General features: G+C 33.6%; 1 protein-coding gene across 3 annotated transcripts in view; it reads left to right on the forward strand.

The window, feature by feature from the left end:
- Antxr2 (ANTXR cell adhesion molecule 2) overlaps positions 1 to 15,435 on the forward strand; it is a 136,452-nt gene extending 121,017 nt beyond the window's left edge. For 2 of the 3 annotated variants that reach the window (XM_074041914.1, XM_074041916.1), the window contains one exon: positions 12,938 to 15,435. In XM_074041914.1, coding sequence (XP_073898015.1) covers positions 12,938 to 12,976 — 39 coding nt within the window. In that variant the 3' untranslated portion in view covers positions 12,977 to 15,435. The remainder of the gene's footprint in view (positions 1 to 12,937) is intronic. The other variant, XM_074041915.1, reaches the window with a different exon arrangement.
- The last annotated feature ends 2,514 nt before the right edge of the window (positions 15,436 to 17,949 follow it).

Below are 17,949 nucleotides of genomic sequence, written 5' to 3' on the forward strand. Positions count from 1 at the left end.
CACAGAGACATCCTTCTTTCCAATATAAATCTCTGTGATTAAGTATGAAAGGCTGTTCAGCCTTGAAACTACATGTAAAAGCAGGATAGTCTTCATGCTTCTATCCTTCTAATTTTAGAATGCATAAATGATTTAAGAGACTACCTAAAGTTTTGTTTTCCCTGTTACAAATTTTGCGCAAATTTAGCCATCTGACTGTTGCTCTCACAGTTTGGAAAGTAGAAATACAATGTGAAGACCTTTAATTCACATTACTTACAAATTATCAAGTCTTTGTCAAGCTGGGAATTGTGGTGCATGCATGTAATTCCAGAACTCCAGATCTGAAGCAGGAGCATAGCAAGTTCCAGGATATAGTGGGCTAAAGAATAAGACCATGTCTCAAGAAAAAAAAAAGCACATAAAAAAGAGCACACACATCATGTAATTTCATACCATATATCTAAATATTAATCTGAAATAAATATTCAAAAATAATAACTAATTTTCCAGTTAAAGCTTTAGGAAGATTTTTTGTTAAAAATGTTTATTTGTAGTCATTAAGAAACAAATCCATATTTGCCCTTCAAAGTGAAGCTTTCAGAGCTGCACATTTCTATAAAGTATTTTACTTGGTATTACCCATAAAGTATCAATTTTAAAACTTAAAGTGAAGTTTTACTATTTGTCTTTCTTTGGGCTATCCTGGTAAATAATCATTAGTTTCAAATTAGCTGGAAATTTTGTTGTCTGACAATCCAAAGAGCTGTGGCTACTTTTAAGTAGAGACAGTTAATGAAATAAATAAATTATGTAAGAATGAATTCATCAACATTTTATTAAATTTTTTGATTGGGACAACATACATTGTTTAAGGATCCCAAAAATAAAGATTTAAGTCTTAGACTCTTAACTTAGCTAAAGCCAAATAATTGCATTTCTATATACATTAGGAAAATTTCTCAACTCAACAAATACTTTTCGTGGTTTATGATGTATAACAATTAGGATTTCTCTTTAATGAACCCAACAGTTGGATAAAGCAAATGCATCATCTCAATACCTAATTTTCCAAGAAAAAATAGACATTACATGTTAAAATTTACTCAGAGATGCTAACAACACAGGTTAAAATGTCAAGTCTTGAAATGCTCTAGAAAAAGAGTAATTTCATGCAGACATTCTTCCACACTGAGTAAATTATTCTAATTCTTACCTAGTTAAACATTGGTGATATAATGTGCCATTTATTTGCATTTTTCTAACTTTTCTAAGTGTATAATTTCAATATTTATTGGATCTTCAATTAGCCATTACTTGACATAATGGTTGGAATTTGAGTTTAGTCAGATATGCTTATGCATAGCGTTTTTATTTGTTTTGTCCTTTGTGCAGGTGAATTTTGAAACATAAACTACTTAACATCTTAGCTCCATTGTCTGTTAAAAGGGATCTAGATGCTTACTTTGTATAGTTTCTGACTTTGCTTTTAAGAACAGATTTGTAATAGTTACTGCCACAAGACTTTGCCTGATAGGGTGTCCGCATGATAGTGCTTCTTCTCTCTGACCTCATCATTCAGTTTGTCCATCACTCATTCTGCTCCTGTCCTACTATCTGTAGTGTTTTCCTACAGGAAAGGCAAAGATTATTATACCACCAGGTCTTTGCAGTTGCTGTTTTTTTCCTACTAGAATTGTTCCTTCAAAGATAGTCAAAATGTCAATAACATTTTGAATTTCTGCTCAAGGTCCACCTGTACACTTTCTAAAATTACAACTCCTCCAACACTTACCCCTACAATACAATCTTGTACATTGGTGGTCTCTGTACTCTTACTGATTCAGATTCAGTTTTTTTTTTAATTTTTGCATGGGTTATTCATAAGTGATGCTGTGTACTTCACAATGGATCTGATACATTTTTTTTCAGTATTGTTGATGCCAAGGTGGATGAGAGGAGGCAGGTAGAAACTCCTGATTCATTAAGTTGATTGCTATATATTTTTGATGTTACATTATACTTTCATAAATTTCATTCATTTTAGCACAGCATGTTTCAGATTCATCTTTTACATTTTCTGCCTCACCCATTCACCTCCAAGAACTCTTACATATTATTATCAGATGTATTTGGAGAACACATTTGGGTAGTAGTTATTACTGGGTTGTTGTTGTGCCTTTTCACCAGGCAAAACCAGGAAATAAAATAGTTTGAAAAAATAACAAGTTCTTGATATATTGTTCAGTTCCAATTTATCATTAAAGGATTATACTGAATAGATTTGAACTTATACTTGTATTTCTTTTCTTTAACATGAAAATTCTTATCCTTAGTAATCATGTATTGTTTTCCTTCTTATTTTACATATGGAAATATTTAATAGAAATATTAGTAAGATTAAAACTGATGAATAAAACATTAGTTCTCTTATTTTAGATTACATTTTATTGTTGATAGACAAAATACTGCATCAAGTCACTTGAAATAGTGCTTTTCAAGCACTATTATATATATATATATGATATGGATATATATATATATGGTTTTATGTCCAGTTCATTTGTTTCAGTTTCTTTCCAGTTCTTAAATCCACTGTAATTGGTTTCCATTTGCCACATTTAATCTTAGTTCTGCCTTCTTTTGGGTTACTGCAGTACATTTTGTTACCCATTTTATCATGTCTATCCTCTTTTAAGCTACTCCTGCATGTAGTTTTCCAGTGATGCCTCTAGAGATAGTACTAGCATTTAACTTTTCATAACATATTATCAAATAATGTAATAGTTCAAGAACAATATGTAAACATTATTGTAGTATATTGTCCACTTTTCCTTTCCTGCTCTATGTGTACTTGACATGTTTTATTTCTACATGTGTTATGAATTCAATAATATATTAGTTTTTGCTTTAAATGAGTGTGTCATAAAGAAATTTTAAGGGACTGGTGGAATGGCTCAAGTGGTAGAGGCCTTCCTAGGAAGCGTGAGGCCCTGAGTTCAAAACCAGTACTGCAAAAGAAAAATTTTATTTCCTTTATATATTTATGCATTTTAATCATATATTTACTGCTCTGTTTCTCTTTATTTCTTTCTGCAGATCTGACCTTCCAATTACTGTCTTTGTTTCAGTTTCAAGAATTTTTAGCAAACATTGTTGTTAAAGTATATTGCAGATCAATTATCTCAGCCTTTGCTCATCTGAATATGTCTTTATTTAGCTTACATTTTTATAGAGTATTTTCTCTGGACATGGAAATCTGAGCTGATTTTTTTTTTCACTTAGCATTAGAAAGTTCTTTTGCCTGGTGTCTACCATTGTTTCTGAGAAAAAGTCAGCTGTTATAGTTCTCACTGTTCCTCTCTCTCTCTCTCTCTCTCTCTCTCTCTCTCTCTCTCTGTGTGTGTGTGTGTGTGTGTGTGTGTATACCCTCTATATATGTATTTTTTGAGTGGGGAGACCAAAATATATGCTTTTATGATATTTTTTGGTTACAGAAGTTTTCCTGGTTTTCTATGTATCTATTCTGCTCGGGGTTCAGAGAATTTCTTTTATCTGCAGATTTTTCTCTTCCATCAGGCCTAGTAAATTCTCAGAAATTATTTTTCAATACCTCTTCTATACTATAGCCTCTCCTTTTCTTATGAGACATTAATTACTCATATGACAAACTATTGTATATTACCCCACTGGTCTCAGATTCTTTTTTTTTCCCTCTGTTTTTCAATTTGGAAAATTTCTGAAGCTTCAAGTTCAGTAAGTCTTTCTTACACTTTGTCCAGTCTACTTTTAAGCCAATCAAATATATTCTTTTATTTATTTCTTCTTTATGATTTTATTAGAATATTATAGTTGGACAGGGGAATACATTGTGATGTTTACATATATATTTAAAGTATAACTTAGTTGAATTTACCTCCTCCATTGTTCTCCCTCTCCCCCTTTCCCCCTTCTTAGAATAATTTCAACAGGTTTCATTCTTCTATTTTCATATATGGGTACAAAATACAACCTCCATACACACCCTCATTTCGCCTTTCCTTGTTCCCACCTCCCTCCCCATTCTTTATTTCTCATATTGCAGTTTTTCTCTTTAGCTTTTTCCATTTTGTTCTTATTTATAGCTTCCGTATTTCCACTGAAATTCCCAGTGTCTTTATGCATTTATTCACCTTTATCACTAGATTTAAAAATATCTATTACTATAGCTATTCTAAATCCTTGTTTATTAACTGTATTATGTAGACCATCTGTATTGGCTGTGTTTTCTATTGTTTATGGCACATATTTTCCTACTTCTTTGGGTATGTTAACTTATGCTTTTTTTGCTGAACATTGTGAATTATAAAAAAAAAAAGTAGAGAGAAACTGACCTACATAACCTTTATCCCTAGAAAAGTATGTGCCATTTTCTCTGTCCTGTGGCTCATCTATAGCAGAACTGGATCTGGGTTTTGTCATAGACTTAGTTTTATCTCACTATTGGATCAGCAATTTTGAGGGCAGGATCAAGAACTCCTGCCTGTGAAAATTTTCTCTCTGTCTCACTCTTTCTTATAACCTATCTATGAACTTTTTGAGTTACAGAGGAAGTGCCTTTGCTTTACAACTACGGCAATCCCTCCATCCCCCCAACAACAGACTTTTTGTACCTTAGAATACTTGTCTCCATATTGATCCTCATTCCTACAGCCTTGGGCTTGGCAGTGCCTTGCACTCTGAGAAGGTCCCACAGGCTTTGGATGGATCTTTCTGTGGTTTTCAGTTCTCAGGATTCTGCATGCTGCTTGCTACTAGTGGTTGGGAAAGGTCCTGGGTACCACAGGGATATTGTTCTCATTAATTACTCTTGCTGTGTCCAAACCCTCAGTGGGCTTCTCTTCCCTTGGGGAAGATCCCATTGTGCCTTTGGAGAAGGATATGATCTATACCCTCCTGCCTTATGGTTATGTGGAATTATATTTCAGCTACCAGCCTTCCATTGATTACTTCCTTGTTCTCAAGAAAAGCTTCATCCACTGTGGTATGATCTCTCTTCACATCAGCTTTCCTGCCATGTCCTATGCTTTCAGTAGGCTTCAACTTTGTGCTTAGTGAAAGCTGTTTTAGCTGTGGTCATTTCTTTTTATCAAGTATCTTTTCCCCAAAATGTAAAATATTTACATGTTCACACTTTAAAATGTGTTGAAAGTTACTTCATTTGCAGTCTTGTCCATTCTGCTTTGTGCCCTCTCTCTATCTATTGGTGATCAATTTTGTTTTCAAGGCAATTATTATTTTTTCCTTTTAGGATATAAGTATGTATTAGAGTCACTGTATTTTCCCTCTTAGCAATATAAAACATAACATAATATGCATGCTGTGTGCATTTTATAAATTAAAGGAATTTTTTCCTTAATAAATCTTCTCCAGCCTCTACAATGGCATATAGAATTCATCCTCATTCTTTCTAATAGCCTCATATTAGTTATGGTATTGTCTTAGTATATTCATTCTGTTCCTCAATGATGGACATTTGGGTTGTTTTCAATCTTTTGTTAATACCAATAATGCTGCAGTACATATAAATCATATTCTGTGTTTCTATTGCTTATAAAGTTGTATTTCTAACTAATTTTTTATTATTAGCTTAAGACCTAATGCATTATCCATGCTTCAGTTGAGATTAGAAAAAGAAAAATCATTCCTATACTCCCTGTGATGTGTCTAACAAAATAAAAATTAGTCTACAAATGAAATACACAGAATTCTGTTTTGATTCTCTCTCTCTTTCTCTCCGTCTCTGACTCTCTCTCTCTCTCTCTCTCTCTCTCTCTCTCCCTCTGTCTCTGACTCTCTCTCCCTCTCTCTCTCCCTCCTCTCTCCCTCTCCTTGGACTTATGAGGCCCTAGAGAATGACTTGCCAGAGTAATTTCCAGAGAATTGTCAAAATTATATCTATATCTGCATCTACCTATAGATACATATCTTGCTTACAATTAGTAATTTACAAAAGTTAATTTCATATCTTTTTGCTGTGAAGTATGGTTTGTGTTTCATTGATTTCTAACTATGTGCTTAAGTTTTGAGAAATAAAAACATACATTTTGATAGAGTCACTAAAATTTTGCAGGTGTAATGACTGAATGAAAAGACAAAAAAATTAGAAGGTAAAATTTGTAGACAAACTCAGCAGTTCCCTTATGTCATTTGAATGTATATTTGGTACATGGTCTGCCCTGAAAATAGGAAATTTCTAGAATGAGCTTCTACTAGAGAAGATTATATAGGACTATATTTCAGCTCAAAAATTTGCAGTTTTAATTACAGCAAAGATTAACACAGATTCTTTATAAATAAGTAAAAAAGAGGGTGGGTAGTATGGACCTTTCTTTAATCTTGTACCCCAATTGCTACAGAAAATCATCATTAAAAAGCCTATTGTGTTCTCATGTCTCCTTATAAAAGTGATTTTTGGATCTCTTGATTTGTCCGTGTCTATGTCTATATGGATCTATGCTTTGTGTACAATTTTAAATTTGAAACACTGTTGCTTAAAGTATGAAGGTTTAATAACCTCTTTTTAGAAGTGGAGATATAAATAAATCAGCTATCTGTATTTGAAAAGTCTAAACTAAAGTGCAGTTGTTGGCTTTAGCTTGTCAATAGATATTTATGAGGTGAGCATAATCCTATAACGGTTATAGCAGTGAAATACATCCTGTGCAGATAGCTAGTAAAGGATCTCAGGAGCGTTAATGCAAGTAGAATTTTAATGCTCAAGGGATAGGAAATGTGGTACTTGCTTTGGTTAATGCTGCTGTTACTGACCACAGTAAAAATGAGGGGATGAAATCAGTTTTTAAATATTGCAACAGTATTGTGGTCTGTATACTTAACAGACAGAAAACAAGTCAGTTCCTACTGTTATCTGATTTTTATCTCTTGTTGTAATTAACTGCAGAGTAGTAATTTAGTGTCAGACATTTTTCTTTGGGGTATTTCATTCCACTTCCTACTTATTATAATACCTCCCAGGAGGAGGTATTGCCATCAATGATTTCTGGAAATATGTCAATAAGCTTCTCACTCTGATGGATACTACTCAGTGCCTGAAATAAATCACTTAAATGAAGTGAAAGCTGACATATTCTGATTGTGAGTTTACCTTGTTATGACTAGGATTTGATTTGTGACGTTTGCTTGGTACATTCTGTTCCTTCTTTTACTGAAAGTTTGTAATAGAGGAAAACATCCACATAAGCTCTGTTCTAAGATAAACTGGTATTATTTATGCATTTCCACTTTGGAAAGAAGTCATATTGTGCTTACTTTTTCCTAGCAGGCAAAGAAAATGAAGTTAAGTTTCAGTCTTTATACTCAGAAGATTTATTCCTGTAGAAGAACTTTTGGGATTGCATGAAAAATAATATAGTTTCAATTTTTTTAAACTTCAAGTTCATATTAGCTATGTTCACTTAGTTCAGGGTAAGCTCAAACTGATCATCATCTGCACAATTTATTAAGTCCTACCCTAATAAGAAAAGGCAACAAAAAAGAAGTAAATATAATATTTTCTTTTGTATAGGGCAGAGGTTGTGTTAATATTTTATTGGAGGGTTTTAAAGGTTAAGATGAATTCAGATATCCTTATTGATTGATTGATTGATCAATTTGTATTTTTGTGATAGTATAGGGGTTAAACTTGAGTTCACATTTGCTAGGTAGGTGCTCTATTCCATGAGCCATGCCTCTAGTCCTTTTTGCTCTGGTTATTTTGGAGATAGGGTCTTGCTTTTTGCCCTGGCCAGCCTGGACCATGGTTCTCCTATTTTATACTTTCTGCTGTAGCTGGAATGAGAGGCACACACCTCCATGCCCAGCTTTTTCCATCAAGATGGGGTCTTGTGAACTTTTTGCTCAAGCTGTACTGGAACTGCCATCCTCCCAATTTCAAACTCCTGCATAGCTGAGATGGAAAGTGTGTGCCACTACACCCAGCTATTGGTTGAGAGAAGGTCTTGCAAACTTCTTTTTTTTTTTTTTTTGCCCTGGCTAGCTTCAAATTGTGATCCTCTGGATCTCAGCCTCCCAAGTAGCTAGGATAGCAGGCTTGAGCTACTGCACCCAGAATGTTTGGATATTCTTTATGGTTGAGAAAGCTGAGAAGTAAGAAAGAAATCTATATTAGCTTTAGAGAAGAAATATAACAAGAACTTCAAAAGAATAAAAATAAAGCAATAATCATAAGTAAAAGTCAAGGTATAGTCATACCAGAAAATGTACACTAAAGATAACAAATGCTATTAAGACATCTTACATGGATGAGCTTTCTGAAAGCCAAGGCATAAAGAGAAAATGGTTGAGTTATAGCGTTACCATTATATAATACAAAGGAAGCATACAGACTTTCCAGTAATAACTAGCTTTTCCCTAGCTCTGAAGACCAACTTGAATTAATCTCTTATTATCAGTATGCAATTTTCAACAGCAGTTTTCCAAGTTGCAAATTTCTCTTTATATGTCAAGAAGTCATATGAGCTATTTATATGACCAAAATTTAAAGGGATTAAATTATATTGTTGTCATAGATTTATGAAGGCATTTATAAGAGAAGTAAAGAAGCCAAGTCTAGGACTATAGGAAGTTTACTGGTGATTTGACTTAAGTTAGTAGACATTCAAATATTTGGATTAATAGTTATCGAACTACATTTTTGGCACTGAGAAAATCTTATACAGTACAGAAATGAAGCTTTCAGAAACAACTGAGCAGTGCTGCTTAGGTTGAATCAGGTTTGAGAGACCTGCAGTTGTGCCTGCTTGCTCCCTTCATGTTTTCCACAAGAGCACTTGTGGCCTCTGAGGCACTTGTGCACCACTGCGTTCACTTGTTGATGATGGCACTTCATCAACTTTAGAATGAAAAAAAACAGTGACCTAGAAAAATAGTTGGCTAACATTTCTCTTCATGCCTCCTTCTCAAAGAGACTTTCGTCAGTTGATCTGGAGAGAAAGGATTCTAAAGTTATCATTGATATGACTGTAACTTAAGGTATGACTGCTTAAGGTATGACTGTAACTTAAGGTATGACTGTAACTGCCTATGTGTTCACTGAATAGAGAAATATACACCCTAGATATTGGATATGTGATTAGAAAGTTTGATGCAGAGTGAAAATTAAAGAGATTTCCCTATATTGCATTTTATTTTTTTGCTGTACTAGGGTTTGGACTCAGGGCCTACACTTTGATCCACTCCACCAGCCCTGTTTTGTGATGGATTTTTTGAGATAGGGTCTCGCAAACTATTTGCGTTGGCTGGCTTCAACCTCCTGATCTCTGTCTCCTGAATAGCTAAGATTACAGGCGTAAGCCACCAGCACCAGGCCCTTTTAAACACAATGAGCTCCAGGATACATCAGGCACCCTAAGTAGACTGTGCCTGTGTGCAGACATATATGACACACATACACACAAACCCATTTTAAAATTAGCCAATTGTGACCTTCCCAGATGTTTCCATGGCCATCTTATTGAAGCATGAAAATACAAATGCCAACTGTACATTGTAGGATTTTTAATGTTAATTATAGATCATATGTTTTTAAGAAATTACCGAATATAGATTATAAAAATTTATTAATAAATCTACTGAGGCTACATTTATACACTTTTTTTTTTTTTTTGGTGGTACTGGGGGTTGAACTCAGGGCCTACATATTGAGCCACTCCACCAGCCCTATTTTTGTGAAGGGTTTTTTGAGGTAGGCTCTCCTAACTATTTACCCTGGCTGGCTTCAAACTGTGATCTTCCTGATCTCTGACTCCTGAGAAGCTAGGATTACAGGCGTACTCATATACACTCTTAATGGTCAAATGCAACCCAGATACCAGTGAATTAGTTCACCTGTGAGACTCCAAGTACTGAAAAGCTCTGACGCAGCTAGCAGTTAGTGACAATTCCAAAGAGGGAATAATCAACAGGTTCCTGTACTGACTTTTGAGAACAGAAATGTAGATGATTATAAAGAAATTCAATTTTGATCACTGAATTTATTCTTTGCAAACTAATGTTTCTTATGAAGCTATAGAAAAGATATAAAATAAAGCACAAGACATTATACACAGTCCAACTACCGGCAGTCTGTTGGTATGTTGTCTGTTAGTCCTATTAGTTTGGGGGCATATATCACATAATTATAATCATGCATATATGCAATTTGCATTTTTCTTTTTACTTGCCAGTTTCCTACATCTCACAAAGTTTTCTATTTTAATGGCTATATGATAGATAAATTATAACTTAGTCTCTCAATTATTAGGCATAAGTAAATATACATTGAGAGGTTATATTTTTCCCTATACTAAAACTCCTCTGGTAAGTATTCTTACACCTCTGTGCAGTTGTTTCCTTGGGCTGTATTCCCAAAATGAAATTACTGAGTCAAAGATGAGATGAAGCATTTTAAAAGCATTTTTACATAGTTTGCTTATCCTGTAGTTATTTTATTTATTTATTTAATTTTTTTTTTTGCCAATTTATACACCACTAGCAAGGCATGAGAGTTCTTTTGCCACAGAAGTTCACTGATTAGGTAATACGCTCAGTACAAGGTTATGTAAGACAGTTGCATTAAAGGGGAGGCAGATTTATTCCTTTTAAGTAACTTCTAGTAGGAGAGTAAAATATTGCCAGGCTAAGATCACAATAAAATGTCAATTATTGATATATAAATGCACTTCTTATATGCTATAAAACATTTTAAGCTGGTAAACATACTTATAGTGATCTTTTTTAGAGTTCATTTGATTTTTAATATATAAGAAAAATTAACAACTTAATATTTGGATTATCACAATTCGTAAGTTCATGTACTTTAAATATATTTGAGTATAGCCTGAAACCAGAAGTAAAATTATATTTGTTCTGCCCATCCTTAATTTCTTCAAATATTTAAGAAATTTTATTTCTAATTATTTTTGTCATACAAATTAATAGGTTAACATTGATTTCATTATATTCAAGGAAGGCTACATTCCCCGGGCAAAAGAATGGAATATGTTCATAGTTCATTTTTAAACTAATAAAGTCTTAAGGCATTAATTTAGTTCAGTTTAATATGGACAAAGTGTTATTAGTATTAAAGTTTATGACTCTGATTTGTAAGATATCATACAAAATTCAAATAGGTTTTTATTGATTGCCTAATTGAATGAGTATGGGTGCTGCCTAGTGCATCAACGCATGTTTAGAGTTACTTAAGGTTTACACGCATGATTAGAGCATGATTTAAGTCAGGAAAATTATTTAGAAAAATATTAAATTAATTCAAGTTGATGTTATTTTTTCACATTAGTCATGAGAGTGAGGTAATATGTTATATTACCTTAACACTTTCACCACCCGAGTGCAGAGACATTAAGCACTCAGTAATAAAATTGGTAGTTGTAGTAATATGTTGCCTCCAAAATTATTTTGAAGATAATTTGATGTTTGCCTTTTACTAAAAGCTAATAGAAACTCCCAGCTCTATTTTGCCTTTATGCTTTTTTGTTTTTTCATTAACTTCTGAAGTTTCTAAATTTATTGAGTAGTCATTTATGAAATAAAAATAGGCAAAACATACATTTATTTTCCAAGTTTTCTTCTTTAACAGTGTATTTTGTGCTTTAGTTTTTGCCATAGCGTGGATATTTAAAGCAAACATATTTAGAGAAAATAAAGAATGAAAAAAATCTGAAATGGTTTGAGAACAGATATTATAAGAAATAGACAAATCTCATTGAAGTGATAATCCCTACCTAAACTAGAAAAGAGTATCCTAACTTGAGCCAGTTCAGGGATCTGGGTGTGATTTATGTAGTACAGTGGACCGGCAGTGTCATACTAACGAGAGGAAAGGAGGATCCTTAGTTTCTAACTGGAAACTGTTTTATAATTCTTGGCCTACTTATCATTACAACTGGGATAATGCACCCACATAACCTTAATTGAAATGTTAAGAAATTGGCAGGTTCTCTTTGGAAATGTGTAATTCAAACAAATACTCTCCATTTGGAAAGAACCCATCATGGTGGTGTGCAACTGGGAGAAATAGTCAACAACAAGGGAAACTACTGAGAATAAGTCTGTGTATTGTGAAAGCCTTTCATAAAGTAGAACCATAAAGATGATAATCATGATTCCATATCCTCAGCTCTCTCTACTTCTTTTTTTTTTAATTTCTTTTATTCATATGTGCATACAATGTTTAGGTCATTTCTCCCCCCTTCCCCCACCCCCTCCCTTACCCCCTTGCCCCCTCCCACTGTCCTCCTACCCCCTCACTACCAGGCAGAAACTATTTTGCCCTTATCTCTAATTTTGTTGAAGAGAGAGTATAAGCAATAATAGGAAGGATCAAGGGTTTTTGCTAGTTGAGATAAGGATAGCTATATAGGGAGTTGACTTGTATTGCTTTCCTGTACATATGTGTTAACATTCTAAATTAATTCTTCTTGAACTAACCTTTTCTCTAGTTCCTGGTCCCCTTCTCCTATTGGCCTCTGTCACTTTAAAGTTTCTGCATTAGTTCCTTTGCATTGCTCTCTCTACTTCTTAAATGTGCTCCTCATCTTCACGTTTTAGAAGCAGCAGATTGCATAGAGGAACACTTCCATTTTAATTCATTGTAGAAAGAAGCATCTAGGGTGATGACTTTTGATTGCTATGATAGTACAATTATACTTAAAGCATCAGTGACAAATTTCTGATTCCCTAATGTCTTTTCCATTTTGTAGGTGAATTTACTGTAGAAAAGATTGGAATGTACCATCATGCTTTGACCCAACGAAAGCAATGTGTAATTTTATTTCTCAAGTGGACATTGTTCCTTCCTTGAATAATCATTTATTATATCATGATATGAAAACTAAGTATTTTCATGCTTTGTCATAATTGCTTCAATATTTCAATAAGGATTTCTTTCTTCCATCAGGGCCGATGCATAAACTTCTCTCGAGTTCCACATCAGTAAAAGGAAAGCAAGAAGAACAAGAAGGTACCAAGATGGCACATTTTCACAATGCTGATTTCAACCAAATGAAAAAAGTCAAGTACATTTCAGAAACTGTTTGAAGAGCATCTTAATTCTTCTCTGTCAGGACACATTTCCTCTGCCTTCTGCTTTCCTTGCACCAGACATTTTCAAACACTTGGTCTACCATCTTTATGAGAGGTGCTGAAACTCAGTGGTAGCTAACAATTCATGACATTGAAAATAAAGAGAAATGTTCATCTGCATACTACCTACAGTTTCTACAAGAAAGGTAGTTCAAATGTTTAGAAGAGGAAACAGCAGTTATGACAACCATGTAAAAGATAACAAAACTGGGACCACAAAACAACTAGCCATATTGGATTTTTAATGGAGATAGGAGTTTTTAACATGGAAACATGGCACCAATGTTTTTGTATGACAAGATCCCTCGCCATAGACTGAGTATGAAATTTCCCACCAGGCTAAGCAAATAATGGAGTCCATTATAGCTATGTCAGATCATAAAATCCTTCCAAGTCCCACATCAAAGTGTGCCTTACGGGAAGTTTCTGACTAGAAAATCTTGTCATTCTACCACTGGAAAGTGCACACGCATGACAAAATGTAGACAAGATGCCTCAAGGTATTGGTACCAGGCGAGATTTTGCCCTTTAGTTTTTGAAGACACCTTTCTTTCATTATGCACTTGGGACAAGAAAATTAATAGAGCGTTATTCCAAAGGAAGACAGCCTCTAACCAAAGATCCACAGTGGAGAACTCACGATGTAAGGCCTTATTCCTGAGACTGGTAGATTTCCCCCTTTTCCTATGTTTGTGATTTAGTAGTGCATAAAGTATTAATATCTGTAAACATACCTAGGAGTTTATTTTGCTTTTAATTTAAAGGAAGCTGTATGCACATAGCTTCCGCTCAGGGTTTTTTCTTCTTTCAAGTCTCCAAGGGCTCTTCAGCGTCACAAGCCAGCAACTCTCTTTGCATGAAAATTTCAAAGTTTAATTAATATAATTAAAGGCAACAGCAAGCAGCAGCCTGTGAAGATTTTGCTCATCTTTTTTATGCCTTTTGACATTGAATGACCTATTACTGTATGTGCATTACTTGTATTTTGAGGAGTACTGTACCTTGGTTATGATTCAGTAGAGAAAAAAAAGACCTCCTTCAGTTTATAAATTAAATTTTCAGGAGGGCCACCATCAAAAAACATTGACAATGTACGTATTATAATTTTTTCAGAAAAATCACCCTCGTGTCACGTCTACGATGCCAAATTATGTTAGCGTGAGCAGAAACACTGTGGGGGAGGAAGAAGGCAGCAGCTGAAGAAAACAGCTCAAATGATCTAGTCACTTTCGATACTGTACTTCAGATGCGAAATGGATATTCGACTCGAAACCTGACAAAGCGTGCCTGCTTTGATGTGAACTGGTATAGACAATGACCAGTGGCCGGGTCAGTGGGATGTCTCTCTGGGAGCACAAAGGCTTATCAAATGACACTAAAAATAAGTTCAACAACCATCACGTTGGAAGGGAGAAAGAGAACACTTCATGTTTGGCGGGCATGCAAGTGCACAAGATGGAAAGAGCAAGTTGGAGCATCCTGGTATAATTACCCCCATTGTGCTTTAAGTGGAAATTTCAAACGACGGGGGTGATGCTGTTGGTTGGTGTCCAGGTTTATGGTACTGCTCCAAGAAGCCTTACGCACAAAAATAAATATATACACCCACTCATATACATATATTCTTTAGCTTGAATCTTTTGCTCAAGTTTATTTATGTCACTGGCTGGCTGGATCCAAAGTCATGTGTCCACATACTCATAAATAAAAATTTTACCTGTGCCTTTGTTATTTTCTTTAAGCCCTCATAAACCTCATACCTTCTTTGGTCAGTATACAGTTGTCCTGGTTATTTTCAAGGATAAAATTCTAATCAGTTCCAAAATACCCAGCATGTTTGCATATGATACTATTGGAAGAAATCTATGTGTGCAAGTACAACATGGAAGCCAGATAGAGTACACCTGACCCTTTCTTCAATGAGTTCTTGTAGACATCTGTTCTGTATTTGCATCTGGAGTAAGATCTATTGCTACTTTCTTAAATGGGTACTTCATTTCTGATCAATGCACACCCATTGATGATATTTTAAGAGAATCAAGGATGCCATAGAAGCTATGACTATGTTTATTTGATAGTTACTTTAAATTTCTCCAGAGTCATATACCACATTTGTATTTTGCTACATGAGCAATATAAATAAAAGCTCTGCCTTTAAATGGCCAAATAGCTTTCCAGAGATTTGTAATGCAAATACTATGAAGAGCTCTCAATGAAGAGGGATGGGCATTTGTTTATATGTAGACTGAAAAAAAAACCACCATTAATAAAGTTCAAAGACAGATGGAATTTCATTGCCCTTGAAAATATGAACCAGATCTATGCTATGCTTTTGACTGATGAGTCTAACCAGCAAATGAGAAGAATTTATTTTAGTGTCATTTCCTAACCAGAGGACATGATCAAAACTGTCTGTATCTTTCAACCAGGAAAACAGTTTGGAATAAAGCCTTTTAATAAACTTCATGGCATCTTATATATAAATGAGAAAAATAGCTCCTATGTAATTTTCTGGACATGATATTAATCAAGATCTCTCTCTGTGTAAATGAATAAGTCTTATCCATCACCCATTTGTGTTGCATAAGGTTGAAAAAACAATTAAGTGGGAAATGACTCCTAACTTATGTGTCTGCTCTGCCTAGAAAGAAATTTTTGAAGGCATCTATATATATTTCATAACAATGTCTGTTCTTTATGGATTTGATCCATAAATATTTATCTATCTGAAAACTTTGATACTTGGAATGTTTTCCTTAAAGCATTTGGTACTCCAAGAAAAAACATTTGGTGCTATTCCTTTCCCCAAGTTAATTCTATTTTAAAATTTTATATTTTCTTCCCAATGAGATGCAGAGTAAAATTTGAGAGTCTCCATTGACTAGGGAGCAGCATCTGTCATCTATGGTTAATTGCTATTTTGACAAAAATATATAAGGTTTAAAATCCCCTATATTTCAAATTGTTAGAGAAAGAGCCATTTGCTTATAGTTCCCTTGATCTTTATTCTAAACATTTAAAAATAAATTATTCTGTATTTGTTTTGTTAAAATAAATCCTTACTGGATATAAAATGTCAGTGTCTCTGTGAACTTAACTTTATAATCTTAGTATCACTGATCATTGTTTATGACTCAGAGGTATATTTTTTTGCTTATTTTAGAATTGAAACAAAATCAATATTATGGCTCACAAAGTGTTTAAAACATTTTGATTGATCAGCTTACATATGTTATTTTTGAAATTTAAGAAGGCAAAATATAATTAGGTTATAAATACAAGGATTAGAGAACATCATAATGCCTTCCCCCACATGCAAATATATTTTAGTTCATTTTTACTAGATTTTGTTCAGCATCACATTACTTTATGAAATTTTGTTACTACTGGAAAATTTCAATATATTAACATAGCTATTAATGTGAAAGGAAATATAACATTTAGATACATAGAGTAATTCTAATATATCTTACATAGTTAACAGGCAGGTGAGGCTTGAGAACATTGTCTATTTGTAGTGTCATTGAGCTATATTCTTATCTCAGAGCTAGATTTATATTGTGATTTGTGAAGTTCTATGGCATATTTCTAAGAATAGTTTAATTTTAGTATATTTCTATGCTTTCTAGGATGTAATTCAGTCAATTGGATGAAAGAAACACATTATTTTTTGAAAATATAATGTACCATGTCCAGTGGTGTTTTTTTTAATGCACTTTATTTTGTGGAGATGTTCTTGTTCAGATTGCTTTACAATGAGTCAGCTTAGGAGTCAGAGGATGGAGGTCCTACACCATAGACCTAGCCGCCAACTAGTTTGCTCACATTAAACAGATTTCTCAATCATGCACTGGGGATGGACTGAAGATGTCAAAGTTCCTTTCACCTCTGACAACATTTCTATTAATATGATCATATCAGAAGTTTTAGTGTTCATGTTTCTCAAATTTTGAATGACTAACTTCTTTATTTGTAAAGCTTGGTAATATCTCTGTAAACTGCCATTAGCTACAAAAAAGACATTGAACTATAATATATGACTTGATAATTAGCCATAATGGAGTAATTTGTTAGCTGTTTTCTGGGGAGTAGAATTAGTCAGAGACAACTGGTAATATAATTTATAGCTGATAAAATCTCTCAAAAGATGTATAAAATATTGGTAAACACATCTGTATATTTTATACAGATTTTATAGTCTCACCAAATGTACCAAAGGCACATATAAAGAGGTAAGAAATATTATGAGGTATTTATGCTACCAGTTTTAATGATTGGATACTTTGTATACTATAGACATATAAATTATTAAGCTGTCTTTTCCTTAGTCTAAATTGAAAAAAATCCATTTAATTAACAATAACTCTACTTATGTTTCCCTTAGCAAATATTCAGTGGAAAATAGTTTATTTAGTAATTTGACACAACTTAGGATCTGTAGTACATTGGAATTGCTAATCGTTTGCAAAACTACCATAGTCTTAATGAACAAGGATACTGTGAAAGTACTTCAAACTTTTAAAACAGTAGTTCCTAACATTATTTCCTTTATTACTGTAAAGTTATTCGTATCTCAGGTAAACTACATTTGCAAGAATGCAGATGCTAATGGTAATCCAAAGTCAATTGTAAAATTAATAAAATGTACATTTAAGCAGATTCAATTTGACTAGACTACCTCAAATATTAGAATTTCTAACCTTTCAAAAAGCAACCATGGTCTTAATGTAGAAGGATACTGTGACAGAACATATTTCTAGAGTGTCAAGTATTGAAAAAATAATGTATTGCCTTCACAAACTAAATAAAAGTCAAGGTGACTTTAAA

The sequence above is a fragment of the Castor canadensis genome, chromosome 9, assembly GCF_047511655.1.
Source record: "Castor canadensis chromosome 9, mCasCan1.hap1v2, whole genome shotgun sequence".
Classification (NCBI taxonomy): Eukaryota; Metazoa; Chordata; class Mammalia; order Rodentia; family Castoridae; genus Castor; species Castor canadensis.